Here is a 20,716-nt window from a genome sequence, read left to right as displayed (position 1 = left end):
TAATGTAAAAACCCACACAATTCCAGCTATTGGTATTATCGCAAATGCAATTAGATCTAGTTTACTACCAGATTCCACTAGCAGAAATGCAACTGGAAATTGTTTTATGGTAGTAACCCCCAGAAATGTGAGCTAGTGAGGTGTTAATAGTGTGTCTCTGCCTTTACAGTGTTGTTTATTCAGTTGCTACATGCATGCAGCTTTGTTTATGTGTACCAAGCGTGCCTCCTCATTTTGTGATTGTGCTTTATTTCCTAAAAATGAGTAAAATATTTAAGGTGTGAAAAGGAAGCATCCTGGTGAAGACACTGCAGATTCAGAGAGAAAAAGAAAAGCAATATCGATAAACAGAGGTGGACTGGGTCAAAAATTCTTACCTAGGAAAATTTGTAGTGGCCTCATACTAGTGTTTATGGCCAAAATCACACTGGCCTCCAGCCCACCAGGGTTTCCCCGGTAAGGTTTATGGCCAGTCCGCCTCTGTCGATAGAGAAAAAATATGAAATTGTGAAATGCTTTTGAGCGAAATGAAAGACCATGTGATATTGCACGTGCTACAGGCCTAAATGAGGCAACACCGAGAATTAAAAAGAATGGAGAGAAAATAAAAACAACTTTCATTGCAGAAACAACTCAAAGTGTAATTAATTAAAATCCAAGACAAAAAAGAATTGGAAGAGATGGAACGGCTGTCACCTGTTTGGATAGAAAATAAAACAAAAAAAACAAGTTTGCTTACGATAGAAGCAAAAGCATTAGCGATATTTTATTACGTAATAGTCGTAATAAAATACGTATTTTATTATGATTATAATGTTTTGGTTACAAATGTGTTCAATCTTGGCTAGTCGGCACCTAACCCTATTATTCCCATAGTGCCTGTTATTTATATTGCATGATTTTGCATTGCACGAGGGTTTCTAGGAACACAATTATCATGCTATACGAGGACTGACTGTATGCAGATTGGACTTCATTTTGAAAACAATACATATTTTTCCCTAAAGCTTAGTATGTGCTCAAGTAAATATAAACTGATATAACTTTCTTGTTTGGCACTACGTTATACTGCCCATAGTTCAAAGCTTGACAAGTATGATGTGGAAAAATATACATGAGCACAAAACATATAACCTACTTTAAGCACACACATTCTGAGGATGAATCGTGGTGTCATTATGATTTTGAACTTACAGAGTGTGTAGATGAGAAGTTGCCAATAATTTTTTAGTCTTTCTTGATATTTACTGGCCAGTTTTCACTAAAGCTTGATGTTTTCAAAGATCTTAATCTTGATTTTCTTCTAAATGCAGGACAGATATCTTTTTTGCTCTGGAGCTTATGATGGAAAAGTCAATTTATATTCAGCTCAGAGAATGGAATTACTCATGTGCTACCAGGTATATATATCTGCCTTTGAGACAGTTAATTTTTAAAAAAATATACCATTTATACATTATAATGTAATTGTAACATAAATGTAAAATTTTTTTTTTAAGTTATAGTTATTTTTGTTACCTAAAACCAGTCTGAAAGTGAAACAATGTGATTCAGTTTTCCAAAGTATTATTAGTAGTGGCAAATGATGCAAGAAAGCAAGCTTATAAAGCATTGGCAAAAAAAAAAAAAAATAAATAAATAAATAAACACTTCACTTATCCATACCTTCCAAGAATTTGTCTAGTTCTTCCTTGAATTTATTCAAACCACTCACTTCCACAACAACAGATGCAGGAGTTTGTTCCAACAGTTAACCACTTGCTGGCTGAAGGCAAACTTTTATGCATCTATCCTCTACCCATCTTTCCTTAACTTGAATTTATGTCCCCTTGTGTGAAGCCTTTCTAGGAAAGAGCACCTGTTTGTTCCCTTCACTCTTCTGGTTGCCCTTCTCTGCACATATTCCAGCAGATCTTTAACCTTCCTAAGAAGGCCTCCAGACCTGTATACAGTACTCAGAATGTGGCCTAAATATGGCCCTTATACAAAGGGATAATCACCTACTTATACTTGCTAACAAAGTTTCTGTATATCATTGACAAAACCACATGAGCTGTCCTGGCAGCCTTCCTGCTCAGAGAACTTCATATCTGACTTCACAATTGTGCAGTCAGATATGAATAGATATTGTGTCAGATATTGTGCAGTCTTTCATTTTCCATTGCCCTGCATGTAATACCACTCAATTGGTATGTTAAGCTGGGATTGCTGCTACCCATATGCAGTACTACCTTGCATTTGTCAATGTTAAACTTCAACTGCTATTTCTGAGCTCATTGATCTAGTTGCCGTACTTCACCATGTTTACTATCATCAACCATCCTGCCAACCTTTGTATCATCTGCAAACTTAGATTTATTATTAGAAAATTATTTTGAAAACTGAATCATGGTCCTTCTAACATCATACTTTTCAGCTTTTATGATTTAGTTTTCAATTGAATTTCATTTCCAAATTTGTATATGTGTTGTTTCATTTTTGTTATGTTATTAGAACTGTCTAAACTTTTGTAAAACAGTTATATCTGTTATGTGTTGATGGGCATGTCTGGATACAGATATAATTTATTGAAAGGATAACACTTCACTGAATGGTATGTAATAAGGAAAACAAAATTTATTAAAATAGCTAGTTTAACTGGGGATAATTAATGATGACCACATGTTTGTTTATCTGGGCCTTTTTATATGATAACCCATTTTATGACAAGTTAAAGACATTTCACTTACTGCTTTCAACAAACTTGGTCAAGTAATCAAGGTCTTACAATAATGCCAGAGGATGTGTTTTTGTGTTATGTACAAGGTACAGGGAGAATAAGGAAATTGAGCAGGAAATCTCATTGTTTGATTGAAGGAATTGGAGTGCTTAAATAAGAAGGGTTATTGCCCTTGAAGGTATTAAATTAAGGAACTCATAAAGTACTCCATTACCCAACTCAATGCTTGGGCTTAACTTTGTGCATCTCACTTCGCATGTTTGGGGGGGCACAAAAACTGGACGCTTGATTGGAAACATCATATATTTGGAGAAATCATCATTCACACTTTTTCCAACATCAGAGAGTGTTTGTTTGGCCAATGCCAAAGGAAGCACATCATCTTGACGTGGAAAAATGTGCCAACACCACCATGTTTGACAGTTGGCATGTGCCAACTGTCAAACATGGTGGAGGATCAAAAATGGTATTCTTTAGGTCCTACCATCACCTAAATGGGCAAATTACTGCCACTGATTACTTGATAGCCTGAGTGACCTGGTTCATCATATGGTGCAGACATTGTTTTCCATAAATAATGCCATGTTTCAAAATGATAATGCTCCAATACACACAGCCAGATGTGTCCAACCTTCATTTGAGGAGTATGAAACTGAGGCTAAGCATCTTTTATGGTCTGCATAAGTACCAAACTTAAACATTATCATGCCACTCTGGGCATATTTGGAGAGGAGAGTGATAAGTAGCTCTCCATCATCATCAGTCCAGAAGCAGGAAATCTTCCTCCATGAAGAGTGGTCCAATATTATTCTATTTGAATTTATTCCACATAGAATACAAGCGGTTTTAAAAATAAAGGGTGACCCAGTGACATTTTAGTGCATATCTGTAACTCTTTTCACAGGTTTTTCCATCATGTGCCTGTACAGTTAAATTGTTTATTTGCTCATCACAATCATTAAGCCTATAACTCTTACTGCACCTCCCATTTTATCTATTCATTCCTATTTGTTTAGTTCTTCCTTGAATTTATTTAAACTATCAACTTCCACAACAACAGATGGAAGTTTGTTCCAACAATTAACCACCCACTGACTAAAGTTAAACTTCTGCACATCTATTTTGCAACCGTCCTTCCTCAATTTGAATTTGTGCCCCTTGTGTGTGTTCTGAGCAAGAGGAAGAATCCCATCAGCATTGAGCTAGCTCAATCCATTCAAAGCCTTAAACACTTTAACGCCTTAAACGCATGGAAGACTATTGTACAAATTGGAGCAGAATGGTATTGAGGGTAAGTTGCTACAATGGATAAAAGGATGGTTAAGTGGGAGAAGACAGAGGGTGGTAATCAATGGGTGCTGCTCCTCGTGGACTAATGTTATTAGTGGAGTCCCGCAGGGTTCGGTGTTAGGTATACCGTTGTTTTGTATCAATATCATCAATATCATTTATCAGTGATATTGATGAAGGTATATCAGGCTTAATGTCGAAGTTTGCAGATGATACAAAGGTTGGCAGGGTTTGACAGTAATGGCAGTGTGCTACTGCAACAGGATCTAGATAATTTGGGCAGATGGGCTAAGAAGTGGCAACTGAAGTTTAACTTTGACAAATGCAAAGTACTGCATATGGGTAGAAGTAACCCCAGAGAAACGTACCAACTGTATGGTACTACACTTAAGGTGGTAGAAAATGAAAAAGACCTAGGAGTAATTGTGCAGTCAGATATGAAGTTTTCTGAACAATGCAGACAGGCCGCCATGGCAGGTTATGGGGTTTTGTCAATGATATATAGGAATTTTGCTAGCAGGGAGAAGGAGGTGATTGTCCCTCTGTATAAGGCAATGGTCAGGCCAAGCCTTGAGTACTGCGTGCAGGTCTGGAGGCCTCATTTTAGGAAGGATATAGATTTAGACCTGACGTAGCCCAGTGGTCAGGAGCGAGAGTGCATAGCATGCATTCCTTGAGTGGACTGGGGTTCAAGCCCATGACTACTAAATACGATAAATATTTGTATTGATGATTTATTGTAAACTCTACTGACTTGGTTGTCATGCCGGAGTATAAACAGAAAAATTTATTTATTTACTTGAGCATGTACAGAGAAGGGCAACAAGATTGGTGAGGAGAATGAAGGGATCCTCTTACCAAGAGAGGCGTAAGTTCTGCAAATTGCAGTGGCTGGAGACTAGGCACCTGCGCAGTGATCTGATTGAGGTGTATAAGGCCTTGAATGGGTTGAGCACCCTGAATTCTGATGGGATCCTTCCACTTGTTCAGATTACGAACCTAAGGGGGCATCAATTCAAATTAAGAAAAGACAGATGTAGAATAGATGTGAGGAAATTTGCCTTTAGCCAGCGGGTGGTTAATTGCTGGAACAAACTTCCATCTGTCGTTGTGGAAGTTGATAGGTTAAATAAATTTAAGGAGGAACTTGGACAGGCATTTGGAGGGAATGGTGGGATTTTTTTTTTTTTTTTTTTTTTGGTTGATGCTGCATAAGCTCATACACTTGCTTTCTTGCATCACATGCCACTACTACTACTACTTCAATCAGATCACTTACAGGTGCCTAGTCTTCAGTTCTGCAATTTGCAGAACTGAAGCATTCTGCAAATTCCTGTATATCACTGACAAAACTGTATGAGCTGACCTGGCAGCCTGTCTACATTGCTTCTTAGAGAATTTCATATCTGACTGCACAATTACCCCCAAGTCTGTTTCATTTTCACTACCCTGAGTGTAGTACAACAGCAGCAGCATTATCAATCCATTGCTGGATGGAAGCCTCAACAATTCATGTTGAGAGAAATAGACAATCTGCCACATTGGTCCAATGTGTGGTGGCAGATCGACTGTATTTAGCAGTCAGGGGCATGAACCTCTGTCAACTCTAAAGGCATCTGCTACTACACTCCCACCCCTGACTATTCAGCTACAGAGGCCTTTTTTATTTTGGGGTTGCTGCTGCATGCAAGTAACCCTAGAATGAAAAATATGCAGTACTTTGTATTTGTGAATGTTAAACTTCAATTGCCATTCCTCATTCCTTCTGCTTAACTTTTCTAGATCCTGTTGCAGTAGCATACTATAATTACTGTCAATAACCACCCTGCCAACCTTTGTATCATCTGCAAATTTGAACATTAAGCGTGTGCCTTCATCAGTATCATTATAAGAGCAAGTCACGGGGTTTTGACAATGATATACAGGAATTTTGCTGGCAGGGAAAAGGAGGTGATTATTCCTTTGTTATAAGGCAATGGTCAGGCCACGCCTTGAGTACTGCATACAGGTCTGGAGGCCTCGTTTTAGGAAGGATGTAGATTTGCTTGAGCGTGTACAGAGAAGGGCAACAAGATTAGTGAGGAGAATGAAAGGATCCTCTTACCAAGAGAGGCTTAAGTTCTGCAAATTGCAGTGGCTGGAGACTAGGTACCTACGAGGTGATCTGATTGAGGTGTATAAGGCCTTGAATGGTTTGAGCGCACTGAATTCAGATGTCTGAGATTCTTCCACTTGCTCAGATTACGAACCTAATGGGGCATAAATTCAAATTGAGGAAAGACAGTTGTAGAATAGATGTGTGGAAATTTGCCTTTAGCCAGCGGGTGCTAAATTGCTGGAATAAACTTCCATCTGGTGTTGTGGAAGTTGATAGCTTAAATAAATTCAAGGAGGAACTGGACAAACATTTAGAGGGAATGGTTGTGTGAAATTTTTTTTTTTTCTTTCTTTTTGGTTGATGGTACATAAGCTTCTTTGCTTATATACCATCTTTGCATCCCATGCCTTGCTTCTTTGCATCCCATGCCTCTATTACTATTGATAAATATAGAAAACTATGGTAACCCCAACACCGAAACCTGAGGGGACTCCACTGATTTTAAAACTGAATTGAGTGGGTGAAGAGCAGTATCCATTGATTATCCCACTCTGTATTCTCCCATTCAACTATCCCTTTATCTGTAGCAGCAACTTGCCCTTAATTCCACAGTTCTCCAAATTGCACGGCAGTCTTATGTGAAACAGTATTAAAAACTTTCCTTAAATCTAAGTATATGATATCAAAGTTATTTTTTTGCATCTAGTTCCTTTGTGACCACATCATAGTGCCCATTCAAATTGGTCAAACAAGATTTCCCCCTTAACAAACCCATGCTGTGTCTGAAGTATAATTGTGACCTTGTCTACATTGTCCTGCATTAATCCTTTTACTGGAGACTGCATTGTTTTCCCTGGAACAGAAGTTGAGCTAACAGGTTTGTAATTACTCTTTTTGCCCTTTGATTCCCCTTTGTGAATTGGGGATACATTTGCACATCTCCAGTTGACGGGAACCTCCCATGAATCCAGTGATGCTCTTATAATTATGGCTTAGGGTTTGCCTACTTCCTTTGCTGTGTCCTTTAATATAGTTGGATAGATCCCATCCAACCCATCACCATTTTTATGTTTAGCTTCAATAATTTCTCTTCTACAAAATCATTTAGCTTCCTTTTTGAGTTTTATAAACTTCTGGCATCTTTTTCCCTAAAGAATTCCTCATGTGTGAATACAGATGCAAAATAGTCAGTTTGTCAGCAACCTGAAGAGGGTCAACAACAGTCAAACCATTGATACTGGGTGGACAAATCTGATTCATCCCCATCCTTCTAATGTTTACCTAAGTAAAGAAGTCTTTGCTGTTTTTCTTTGCATCCTTCCATCCAGTTCTTTTCCTTTTCCCATAGTATCCAGTCAGATTAGTCAGACAAGATTCTTGAACCAGTGATTCCATTATTTTCCCTGGAACAGAGCCAACAGGTATGTAATTGCTCATGTCATCCTTTGATCCCTCTTTTTGAATCGCAGATACATTTGCTCATCTCCAGGACCTCATCTGAATTAATCTCATCATGCTAAAGGTTTGATTACCTCTTTTGCTGCTTCCCTTAATATAAGTGAATGGATCTCAAACACCCCAGGTGTATTTTTTACATTTAGCTTCAACAATTTCTCCTCCACTATTCTTAGTTATCACAAATTTTACTTCCTGTTATGTGTGACAAACTCACAGGGTTTGGTCAATATTTGGAAAGTTAAAGTCCCCCATTATAAGACGTTCCAATGTACTGGCCCACTCGATATGTCTGTACAGTTATTCATTTTCTCATCTCAATCATTAGGCTTATAAAACACTCCTACTCTTATTTTTGTTTTCCCACTGCTAATATCAAACCAAACTGACTGAACGTTGCACTGACCACCCATATCTACTGGATGCATTGCCTCTAATTTTATGTGCTTCTTAACTATGAGCATAACTATTTCATTCCCCTTCTTTGTCCCGCTGTTCTTTCTGTACACATTGTATTCCCCACATTGAAATTATGAATCTGTTATGTCTGAGTTACACCGTGTCTCTGATATCCCCCATAATGTTTGCATTTGATGATTTTGATCAGTACTTCAAATTTATTTACTACACAGCCTACATATTTGCTTGGGGAACCCAGCAGGTTTTGAAATCCCGAACACCTTGCTTTCCAGGCTGCTGCATGTTCTGATATGAGCAAGGTAAGAATCACTTTCAACACTGCCTGCAGCTACTGGTAATCTTTTAATCTGTGCATTGCCCCAGGCTAGCAGTTTTCCAACCCACTGCTTCAATAGCATCAGCAAATATTCTTGCAACCTTTCTATTTAAGTGTATCCCATCCTTGTAAAAATACTGTCCTGTTAACGAGCGCAGATTACTTGGGATCAAAAAAAAAGGCAGTGTGGATTCCACCTTTTTAAAACATTGACTTCTAATACAAATTTAGTGTTGGAAATTTTTGCTCTAGCAAATGAAACTTAACTGTAAAGATTAGAGAATCAAAAAAAATGGATGCACTAGTGGAAGTGAAAGATACAGATTTTTGCTAATTGTTAGCCTTAAAGTAAAGTGTGTTAGTTGTCTGACGGCACTGGTGGTTTCCCTCATCTCTACTAGCCTTAAAGTAATGATAGATGAATGAAATGTCATGTGTCCTTTGCTGAGCTTAATTGAAAAAGAAACCAAGAAAAGAAACACACAGGTAGGATGATTTTGCTCCTGTGGAATTTATAAATTTGTGTTTTAAGAAATTACTGGTTTTAAATATATATATATATATTTTTTTTTTTTTTTTAGTGTTGTTAACCCATTTCTCATAATGTTCCTGAAAGGTGTTCAAGTTACATTAGTTTTCTCCCCCCCCCCCCAAGATGATGGAGCACTTAGGGAGTAGTGATCATTCCCAAATGCTGATAAGTCAATGAAAGGGTTCTCGGAACGTATATTTTTAGTTCACCTCGTAACTGCCATGAGACATGACAGTTGTTCTGAATTTTTCAATTTGGCAAGACTTGGGATCCACCTCCCATGTTATTTATTCATCTGAGCTTTGGAAAACAGCAGACACTGCATTGCATCTTATAGATATATAGAAATTTCAGATAGTTACCCTGAGGGAAACCTAAATATGATTTTATTTTGCATTTATGTGAAACTGTATAATGGATGATTAAGTTTACTTATTGTACATACATTTTTGATTCCTATATTATATATTTTATAGGGAGAACTATATGACAAGTCTGAAAAATACAGTGGTGCTCAAAAACATTGCATCTCCTAATTTTTTTTGGTTGTTTATCCTTATACTGGCAGTTACTCTTTTAGAAATAGCTGAAATGGTATAAATAAATAATAACAGTACACATATGAATGTGTATTGCTATTATGTCAGGCAGCTGTATGATCAAAAAACACAACAAAATATTAACTAATGTTTTGTTGGCCTACCCCTTGCTTTGATGACTGCTATCCCTTGCTTTGATGACTGCACACATTCTGAAAGCATCGACTAGATAAGGTTCTGAATATATATACTCCTGGGAAGTCTCATGGTACCAAACATAGATTACTGTCTTCTGCAGCTCTTTAAGTATTTTTTTATTTTTTTTTTGCATTAGCATTAGTAGAGGAATATGATGCAAGAAAGCAAGCTTATGCAGCATCAGCCAAAAAAAAAAAAACACTCCCATTTCACCCCTCCGTTCGTTAGAAATACCTGTCCAGCTGAGCCTTAAATTTATTTAGGCTATCAACTTCCACAACAAGGGATGGAAGTCTGTTCCACCAACCAACTACCCCCTGGCTAAAGGCAAATTTCCGCACGTCTGTCTTTCCTCAATTTGAATTTATGCCCTCTCAGGTGATTATTCTGAACAAGAGGAGGAATCCCATCAGCATTGAGCATGCCCAAACCATTCAAGCCTTTATACTCCTCTATCAGATCACCTCGCTGGTGCCTAGTCTCCAGACACTGTAATTTGCAAAACTTAAGCCTTTCTTCGTAAGAGCAACCCTTTCTTCCATTCACTAATCTTGTTGCGCTTCTCTGTACTTGTTCCAGCAGCTCTACATCCTTCTTGAAATGAGGCCTCCAGACCTGTATACAGTACTCTAGGTGTGGCCTGACCATCACCTTATACAAGGGAATAATCACCTCCTTATCTCTGCTAGAAAAATTCCTATATATCATTGACAAGACACCATGAGCTACTCTTGCAGCCCATCTGCACTGTTCAGAAAACTTCATATCTGCCTGCACAATTACTCCCAGGTCCTTTTCACTCTCTACCACTGTCAGTGTAGTACCACAGAGTTGATATGTTATTCTGGGGTTACTGTTTCCCATATGTAGTACTTTACATTTCTCAATGTTAAACTTCATTTGCCACCTCTCAGCCCATCTGCTCAACCTTTCCAGATCCTGTTGCAGCAGCATAGCATCAGTAGTGTCCTTAACAACCCTGCCAACCTTTTGTATTGTCTGCAAACTTGGACATTAAGTTTGATATACCATCATCAATATCATTTATAAATACAGAAAACAATGGACCCAACACTGAACCCTGAGGGACTCCACTAATAACATTAGTCCACGATGAGCACTATCCATTGATTACCAGTCTGCCTTTTCCCCCCTCAACCATCCCTTTATCCATAGCAGCAATTTGCCTCCAATGCCACACTGCTTCAATTAGCATTAGCATTAGTAGAGGCATTTGATGCAAGAAAGCAAGCTTATGCAGCATCAGCCAAAAAAAAAAAAAAAAAAAGTAACATAAATAAATAAAATTAACCACTTCCACTTCATCCCTCTGTTCGTTCGAAATACCTGTCCAGCTGAGCCTTAAACTTATTTAGGCTATCAACTTCCACGATAAGGGATGGAAGCCTGTTCCAGCTACCAACCACCCGCTGGCTAAAGGCAAATTTCCGCACATCTATCCTACATCTGTCTTTCCTCAATTTGAATTTATGCCCTCTCAGGTGATTATTCTGAGCAAGAGGAAGAATCCCATCAGCATTCAGCATGCTCAAACCATTCAAAGCTTTGTACACCTCTATCAGATCACCTCGCTGGTGCCTAGTTTCCAGACACTGTAATTCGCAAAACTTAAGCCTTTCTTCATAAGAGCACCCCGTTGTCCCATTCACCAATCTAGTTGCCCTTCTCTGTACTCATTCCACCAGCTCTACATCCTTCTTGAAATGAGGCCTCCAGGCCTGTATACAGTACTCTAGGTGTGTCCTGACCATTGCCTTATACAAGGGAATACTCACCTCCTCATCCCTGCTAGAAAGAATTCCTATATATCATTGACAATACACCATGAGCTACTCTTGCAGCCCGTCTGCACTGCTCAGAGAACTTCATATCTGCTTCACACAACCACCCCCAGGTCCCTTTCATTCTCTACCACTGTCAGTGTAGTACCACACAGTTGATACGTTGCTCTGGGGTTGCTGTTTCCCATATGTAGTACTTTACATTTGTCAATGTTAAACTTCATTTGCCACCTCGAAGCCCATCTGCTCAACCTTTCCAAATCCTGTTGCAGCAGCATAGTGTCAGTAGTGTCCTTGACAACCCTGCCAACCTTCGTATCGTCTGCAAACTTGGACATTAAGCCTGATATACCATCATCAATATCATTTATAAATACAGAAAACAATAAAGGACCCAACACTGAACCCTGAGGGACTCCACTAATAACATTAGTCCACGATGAGCAGTGTCCATTGATTACCACTCTCTGTCTTCTCCCCCTCAACCACCCCTTTATCCATAGCAGCAATTTGCCTCCAATGCCACACTGCTCCAATTTGTGCAGCAGTCTTCCATGTGCAACAGTATCAAAAGCCTTTCTAAGATCCAAGTATATAATATCAAAGTTATTCCCTGCATCCAGTTCTTTTGTGACTGCATCATAGTATCCAATCAAATTGGTCAGGCAAGACTTACCCTTAACAAAACCATGCTGTGTCCTAGCTATAATTGAAGTCTTGTCTAGATGATCCTGCAGTGCTTCTTTAACCAGTGCCTCCATTAATTTTCCGGGAACAGAAGTTAAACTCACAGGTCTATAATTACTTGTGTCAGCCTTTGATCCCCCTTTGTGAATTGGGGTCACATATGCACATCTCCAGTCCATGGGTACCTCCCCTGAGTCCAAGGAAGCTCTCATAATTATGGCTAAGGGTTTGCTTACTTCCTTTGCTGCCTCCTTTAATATAACTGGATAGATCCCATCCACCCCAGGTGCCTTTCTTGTGTTTATCTTCAACAATTTCTCCTCCACTTTGCTCTCAGTTATTACAAGATTCTCTAGCTTACTGCTAGAGTTGAATACACCTCTGGCATTCCTCTCGCTGAATAACTCCTCATGTGTGAATGTCGATGCAAAATATTCATTTAGTTTGTTAACTACCTGGGCAGGGTCATCCACAGTTGACCCATCGATCTCAAGTGGACCAATCTGATTCATCCCCTTCCTTCTAGAGTTTACATAAGTAAAGAACTCTTTGCTGTTTTTCTTGGCATCCCTTGCCAAGGATCTCTCGTAATCTGCCTTCGCCTGCCTAACCTCCTTTGTAACTTGGTTACAGATCAACTTGTATCTATCATAGGCGTCTGTGTCACGTGTTAATTTGTATGTATCCCATGCATTTTTCTTCTCTGCCATATGCCTCATTAGTTCATCTGACATCCATTTAGGCCTAAACCTTGAACTGTATTTCTTAGTTGGTATGTAAAGCCTAGTAGCTTCCAAGATAAGTTCTTTGAATGCTTCCCATTTTGAATTTGCTGTTGGCAATATCATCAGTTGATCCCCCTGTATAGAATTCAAATACTGTCTCAGACCACCGTAGTCACCTTTACGAAATCAGAAACTCTTCCCTTTACCCTTGATGGTAGTTACTTCTTTGAGTAAATCCCACTTCAGCACACTGTGATCACTGCCACCTAGTGGTTCCTTTATCTGCAGATTCTTGATACATGAAGAATCACTACTGATAATCATGCAGATCAAGAGTATTACTCCTTCTAGTTGTGGCGGCTCTGTAGCCAGTTGGGCAGGAACAGCAGTGCATAGCACACACTTCTTGATTAGACCGGGGTTCAAACCCGTGACCACCAAATACGAAGGATGCGGAAAGGTCGGAATGACGACCGCATATCCCCAGAGCAATATGGCCTGAGTTGCTAATGCTCCTAAATAAAAAAAAAAAAAAAAAAAAAAAAAAACACCAAACCCTCTAGTTGCCTCCCGAACATGCTGATGTAAAAAAACAATCTTCCAATAAATCCACAAAAGCCTTGCTAGTGACCAACCCACAAATTCCAGTCAATATCTGGGAAATTAAAATTCCCCATTATAAGACTCTGATTTACTGGCCCACTCTATTTACAGTTTCTCCCTGTTCAGTTTCTTATTATACTCATCAGAGTCATTAGGCCTATAGCACACTCCTACTCTCAATTTTGATCTCCCAATGCTTATGTCACACCAAACTGACTTGACACTGCACTGTCCAGCGATGTTGACTGGCTTCACTTCCTTGGTGTTTGTGTTTCTTAATTAATAGCATAACCACTCCTATCCTGTCTGTCTTTTCTGTACACAATGTACTCCCCAAATTCCACTTCTGCATTCCTTATATCTGTGTGACACCACGTCTCTGATATCCCAACAATATCTGCCTTTGATGTTTTGAGCAATACCTCAAATTCATCAAATTTATTTACCAAACTCCTAGCATTGGTGTAAATGCAAGTATACATGCACTATAATCATATATAATCATTCTTAGCTACCCTAATACAACCAATGTGTTTATTTGCACTGCTATGACTCCCAGCATCCTCTGAAATACCCTGCATCTTGTTTTCCAGGTTGCTGCTCATTCCAATAGAAGCAATGCAAGAGTCACTTTTACATCTGCCAGTGGCTACTTTTAATCTATTAGTTCTTATATCCATAGCAAATGCTTCTTGATTAGACCGGGGTTTGAGCCCGTGACCACCAAATACGGAGGATGTGGAAAGGTCAGGGAATGACCACCGCATATCCCCAGAGCAATATGGCTTTAGTTTCTAATCCTCCTAAAAACCAAATAAAGTCCTTGTTATCCCACCCCCCAAGCTAGCAGTTTTCTGACCGACCTAACACTGCCTCGATAGCATCAGCAAATATTCTTGCACCTTTTCTATTTAAGTGTATCCCATCCCTGTAGAAGCAGTCTCTCCTTTTAACAAGTACAGACCAGGCTGAAAAAAATTCTATCCCTTGAGCCTTGCACAATCTTTCGAGTGCCGAATTGATCGACAAGGCTCTCATCATATACTCCCTCCTATCGTGTCTGGGCAGAATTGCAGACACTTTCAAATTCAACCCTAATTCGCGGCTTTTTTTTCAACAGTGACCTGTATTTGTTAAGTAAATCCGCATTATTGAAACACCCATTTTGTTCTAACAATATTCAGTTCAATTGAGGTCTGGACTGTTCCCGGGCCATGTTATTGTGGGGAATTGATTTAACCTTGAACCATTTTTGCACCTACAACATTTCATAAATTTAAAACGTTTGCTAATTTTATGAAGTAGTATTTATAGTTTTGACTCTGGCATGGTGCAGAGTTAACCTAAAACATGCAATTGACAACATCTCCGTAGTGATCTCATCTATAATTGTGATAGATGTATGAAAGAAGTAATTTGTTTTGTCTCAAGAATGTCCTTGTACACCTTGACATTTACTGTACCCTTCACAAATTCAAGACTACCAGCTCCTCTATGTGAAATACAGCCCCATATCTTTTGAGATGTAGAATGCTTCACTGTGGAGACAATACAGTCAGGATGAAATTCTACTCTTTGTCTAATCGTCTGCTGGCTATCCAAACCATGCAGGTTAAATTATAATTCATCAGAGAAAATAACACTTTCCACTGATCCTCAGACCAACTAGTGTGCTCTTTTGCCCACTTTAAATGCTGGGCTTTCATTTTTTGTGTCAAAATTGGCTTTTTTCTTGGGTGATGTTCTTCTAATCCTGATGGAAAAAAGGCATCTATGTACTCTAGCAGTATTTGCCTTTATTTCTGTATCCTCCTATCATGCTATTTTGAAATCTGTCAATGAAGATCTTCTGTTTCAGATACACAAATGGACCAGAAATATGTCCTGCGCTGGAGAAGATGCCAACCGGGCTAGCCAGGTGGGTAAAGTGCCTGCCTGGCAACCCAAAGGTCGTGGGTTCGAATCCCACCTCGGGCTTGGATCAGAGTACTGCAAAAACCTTGGGAGGTGCGCTATGGCCACAGAAGCCGATGCACCAACAACTACCAAAAAGAAAGCTGGAGAAGATATTCATTGATATCCACTTCCTTTCTTTCTATTTAGACTGCCAGTGTCTAATAACCTTTATGATAAATGTGCCACTGTTGACTGATTACAGTGAATCCTTTTTAGCTATTTCATGTGTAGAATATCCTTCTGTATTCAACGCAGCAACAACACTTTTCCTCCATGGTGTTAATTTGCGAAAACTTAGCTATTGCCGTAGCATAGAATATTAGGCTTGTGGCATATCCACTGTATTTATGTTACCGCTGGGGTGATATAATCATGTATGGCATGTGACATCATCTAAGAGAGTTTGCTAGAGATGGATGATGTAATAAGGTGGCTGTTATACAATATATATGATATATTGGCAAATTTTACAGAAATTCTGGGCATTTTGCAAGTGATGGAATTTTTTGAGCACCACTGTGTGATAAAATATAATATTTCAAAATTATCAAGGAAATTCAGATGTAACAAGTGAAATTAAAAATTATAAAACTATATGTGCTGAACTACATAAAATAGTCAAATTATGGATACATTCTTATAAGAAAAATAAAAACTGTGATATTCCAGTTGAAGTTCTTGTATAAACATTGTGTACATATTACTACTTTTTTTAGTTTATGCTTTTCACAGAACTCATTAGACAAAATGTTTTATGTGTATTTTGTAGTGATGGCCATAATCAACATGTCATAATCGATTCGATTACGACCTGTCAGCTATGCCATTTGCTACAAATGAAAATTACAGCAAGTCATTCAGTTATTTCGATTATACCATCATCGATTGAATCATGATTTTCCATAAATGAATGAATCAAATCAAACGATTCATTTGATTATGTAAAATTATTTTTCCATAGTATTCACTTTTTTGATAAAACTGTTAGTTTTTGAATGTTTTATTACATTAATTCAGATGGTATTTGTCTTATAGATAACAACAATGGGACTAGCCAGAAATGTAAATGCAGTAAGATTCACCAGTGATGGATCAAGGGTAAGGAATTTTGATAATTTTAGTTTATTTATAAGTCATATCCACTTCCGGCAAAATCACAGTTTATTAAAAGCAGCAATAAGAATTTTTGTCCACTTATGTGACACTTTCCATGCCTACAATCTATTGAAGTAAAAAAAAAAAATAAATAAATAAATAAAAAAGATAACAAAGCAGTATATTGATGTAAGTGTTACATTTACAGCTGACTGCAAGATAAAATCGTGGATACAGTTACATATACATCACAATAGAAATGTGATTGGGGCAAGTGGGACAAAGAGCATATACTTTTAGGGCAAGTGAGGTAACACCATATAAGCTTGCTTTTCTTGCATCATATGCCTCTGCTAAAACTAAACATTTAGTTTACTTAATCTGTTTAAAGCTTTAATCACTTAAATCAGGTCTCCTTGCAGGTGTCTCTTACCAGATGATTCACTTCAAAGAACTGAAATCTTTCTTGGTAAACTATCTTTTTGTGCCCCAGACTAATCTTGCTGCTCTTTTCTTCACCCATTCCAACAAATCTTCATATGCAGTACAAAATGTTCCTAACTATTGCCTCTATAACAAGATAATTGCCTTCTGCTCAACACTGCCATCTGCAGATTCAGATGAGACTTCCTAGTGAGACTGTAGGTCAACCAGACTATCATTACTGGGATCCAGTGCCCACAGCATAGGTTCCAGGCTGCTTGTTTAGCCCTGGCATCCTTTTGGTTTCATGGGGAGCCTAGCCAGTGAAACTTGGAATGGGGTATCCCAATAGTTGAGGGGGCTTATCTTCAATGCATCACTCTGGCTTCAACAAGACACATGGTCTTGGGATGGCTCACATAGGATCTCAACTGACTAGTGGGTTTGGCTGCAAAGATCAGCCATGTTAGTCATACCCCATCCCTTGTGGTTTGTAAGGGATAGAATTCAGGGTGGAAACACTATTGTTATGGTGCTTGTTTAGCCCTGATATCTTTTTGGTTCCATGGGGGAGCCTAGCCAGTAAAAAAAGAAAATCATTTGTTTGCAAAGAAAAACAGCAAAGAGTTCTTTGTTTATGTAAACTCTAGAAGGAAGGGGATAAATCAGATTGGTCCACTTGATATCGATGGTTCAACTGTTCATGATCCTGCTCGGGTAGCTAACAGACTAAATGAATATTTTGCATCGACATTCACACATGAGGAATTATTCAGCGAGGGGAATGCCAGAGGTGTATTCAACTCTAGCAGTAAGCTAGATAATCTTGTAATGCCTGAGAGTAAAGTGGAGGAGAAATTGTTGAAGATAAACACAAGAAAGGCACCTGGGGTGGATTTGATCTATCCAGTTATATTAAAGGAGGCAGCAAAGGAAGTAAGCAAACCCTTAGCCATAATTATGAGAGCTTCCTTGGACTCAGGGGAGGTACCCATAGACTGGAGATGTGCAAATGTGACCCCAATTCACAAATGAGGATCAAAGGCTGATACAAGTAATTATAGACCTGTGAGTTTAACTTCTGTTCCAGGAAAATTAATGGAGGCACTGGTTAAAGAAGCACTGCAGGATCATTTAGACAAGACTTCAGTTATAGCTCAGACACAGCATGGTTTTGTTAAGGGGAAGTCTTGCCTGACCAATTTGATTGGATAATACGATGCAGTCACAAAAGAACTGGATGCAGGGAATAACTTTGATATTATATATTTGGATCTTAGAAAGGCTTTTGATACTGTTGCACATGGAAGACTGCTGCACAAATTGGAGGCAAATTACTGCTATGGATAAAGGGATGGTTGAGAGGGAAAAGACAGAGTGGTAATCAATGGACACTGCTCATCGTGGACTAATGTTATTAGTGGAGTCCCTCAGGGTTCAGTTTTCGGTCCATTGTTGTTTTCTGTATTTATAAATGATATTGATGATGGTATATCAAGCTTAATGTCCAAGTTTGCAGACAATACAAAGGTTGGCAGGATTGTTAAGGACACTACTGATGCTATGCTGCTGCAACAGGATCTGGAAATGTTGAGCAGATGGGCTGAGAGATGGCAAATGAAGTTAACATTGAGAAATGTAAAGTACTACATATGGGAAACAGTAAACCCAGAGTAACATATCAACTCTGTGGTACTACATATGGGAAATGTAGTACCACAGATCTTGATCTGATTATCAGTAGTGATTCTTCATGCATTAAGAATCTGCAGATAAATGAACCACTAGGTTGGCAGTGATCACAGTGTGTTGAAGTGGGATTTACTCAAGGAGGTAACTACCATCAGAGGTAAAGGGAAGGGTTTTTGTTTTCGTAAAGGCGACTATGATGGTCTGAGACAATATTTAAATTCTATACAGTGGGACCAACTGATGATGTTACCAAGAGCAAACTCAAAATTGGAAGCATTCAAGGAACTAATCTTGGAGGCTACCAGGCTTTACATACCAACTAAGAAATATTGTTCAAGGTTTAGTCCTAAATGGTTGTCAGATGAGCTAATGAGACATGTGGCAGAGAATAAAGATGCATGGGATACATACAAATTAATGGGTGACATGGAAGCCTATGATAGATATAAGTTGGTCTGTAACCAAGTCACAAAGGAGATTAGGCAGGCAAAGGCAGACTACGAAAAATCCTTGGCAAAGGATGCAAAGAAAAACAGAAAAGAGTTCTTTACCTATTTAAACTCAAGAAGGAAATGGATGAATCAGATTGGTCCACTGGATATTGATGGTTCAACAGTTGAGGATCTGCTCAGGTGGCTAACAATCTAAACAGGTATTTTGCATCTACATTCACGCATGAGGAGTTATTCAGGAAGGAGAATGATGTAGAGAAAGTAAACATTGGCAGTGAGCTGGATGATTTTGTAATAACTGAGAGGAAAGTGGAGGAGAGATTGTTGAGGATAAACATAAAAAAGGCACCTAGGGTTGATGGGATCTATCCAGTTATATTAAAAGAGGCAGCAAAGGAAGTAAGCAAACCCCTAGCCATAATTATGAGAGCTTCTTTGGACTCAGGGGAGGTACCCATAGACTGGAGATGTGCAAATGTAACCCCAATTCACAAAGGAGGTCAAAGGCTGACACAAGTAATTATAGACCTGTTAGTTTAACTTCTGTTCCAGGTAAATTAATGGAGGCACTGGTTAAAGAAGCACTGCAGGATCATCTAGACAAGAATTCAGTTATAGCTCAGACGCAGCATGGTTTTGTTAAGGGCAGGTCTTGCCTGACCAATTTGATTGGATACTATGATGTAGTCACAAAAGAACTGGATGCAGGGAATAACTTTGATATTATATATTTGGATCTTAGAAAGGCTTTTGATACTGTTGCACATGGAAGACTGTTGCACAAATTGGAGCAGTGTGGCATTGGAGGCAAATTGCTGCTATGGATAAGGGGATGGTTGAGTGGCAGAAGACAGAGGGTAATAATCAACGGACACTGCTCAACGTGGACTAATGTTATTAGTGGAGTTCCTCAGGGTTCAGTGTTGGGTCCGTTGTTGTTTTCGGTGTTTATGAATGATATTGATGATGGGATATCAAGTTTAATGTCCAAGTTTGCAGATGATACAAAGGTTGGCAGGGTTGTTAAGGACACTACTGACGCTATGCTGCTGCAACAGGATCTGGAAAGGTTAAACAGATGGGCTGAGAGGTGGCAAATGAAGTTTAACATTGACAAATGTAAAGTACTACATATGGGAAACAGTAACACCAGAGCAACATATCAACTCTGCGGTACTACACTGACAGTAGTGGAGAATGAAAAGGACCTGGGGGTAATTGTGCAGGCAGATATGAAGTTCTCTGAGCAGTGCAGATGGGCTGCAAGAGTGGCTCATGGTGTCTTGTCAATGATATACAGGAATTTTTCTAGCAAGGATAAGGAGGTGATTATTCCCTTGTATAAGGCAGTGGTCAGGCCACACCTTGAGTACTGTATACAGGTCTGGAGACCTCATTTCAAGAAGGATGTAGAGCTGCTAGAACGAGTACAGAGAATTTCAACAAGATTAGTGAATGGAACAAAGGGTTGCTCTTACAAAGAAAGGCTTAAGTTTTGCAAATTACAGTGTCTGGAGACTAGGCACCAGCGAGGTGATCTGATAGAGGTGTATAAAGCCTTGAATGGTTTGAGCATGCTCAATGCTGATGGGATTCTTCCTCTTGCTCAGAATAATCACCTGAGTGGGCATAAATTCAGATTGAGGAAAGACAGATGTGCAGAAATTTGCCTTTAGCCAGCGGGTAGTTGGTTGGTGGAACAGACTTCCATCCC

At 38.9% G+C, this 20,716-nt stretch overlaps 1 protein-coding gene across 1 annotated transcript in view; it reads left to right on the top strand.

Moving 5' to 3' along the window:
• The window catches only part of LOC150076565 (uncharacterized), a 308,265-nt gene that overhangs the window by 106,600 nt on the left and 180,949 nt on the right, over positions 1 to 20,716 (top strand). Inside the window, exons 4-5 of the mRNA XM_090387038.1 lie at positions 1,314 to 1,400; positions 16,376 to 16,438. Of these exons, the coding sequence (XP_090243164.1) occupies positions 1,314 to 1,400; positions 16,376 to 16,438 (150 nt within the window). The remainder of the gene's footprint in view (positions 1 to 1,313; positions 1,401 to 16,375; positions 16,439 to 20,716) is intronic.

This window comes from Mastigoproctus giganteus, chromosome 13 (assembly GCF_048544385.1).
Source record: "Mastigoproctus giganteus isolate SK-2022 chromosome 13, ASM4854438v1, whole genome shotgun sequence".
In the NCBI taxonomy this organism is placed as follows: Eukaryota; Metazoa; Arthropoda; class Arachnida; order Uropygi; family Thelyphonidae; genus Mastigoproctus; species Mastigoproctus giganteus.
The sequence above is the reverse complement of the archived record's forward strand: the minus strand, read 5'-3'. Positions and strand labels throughout refer to the sequence as shown.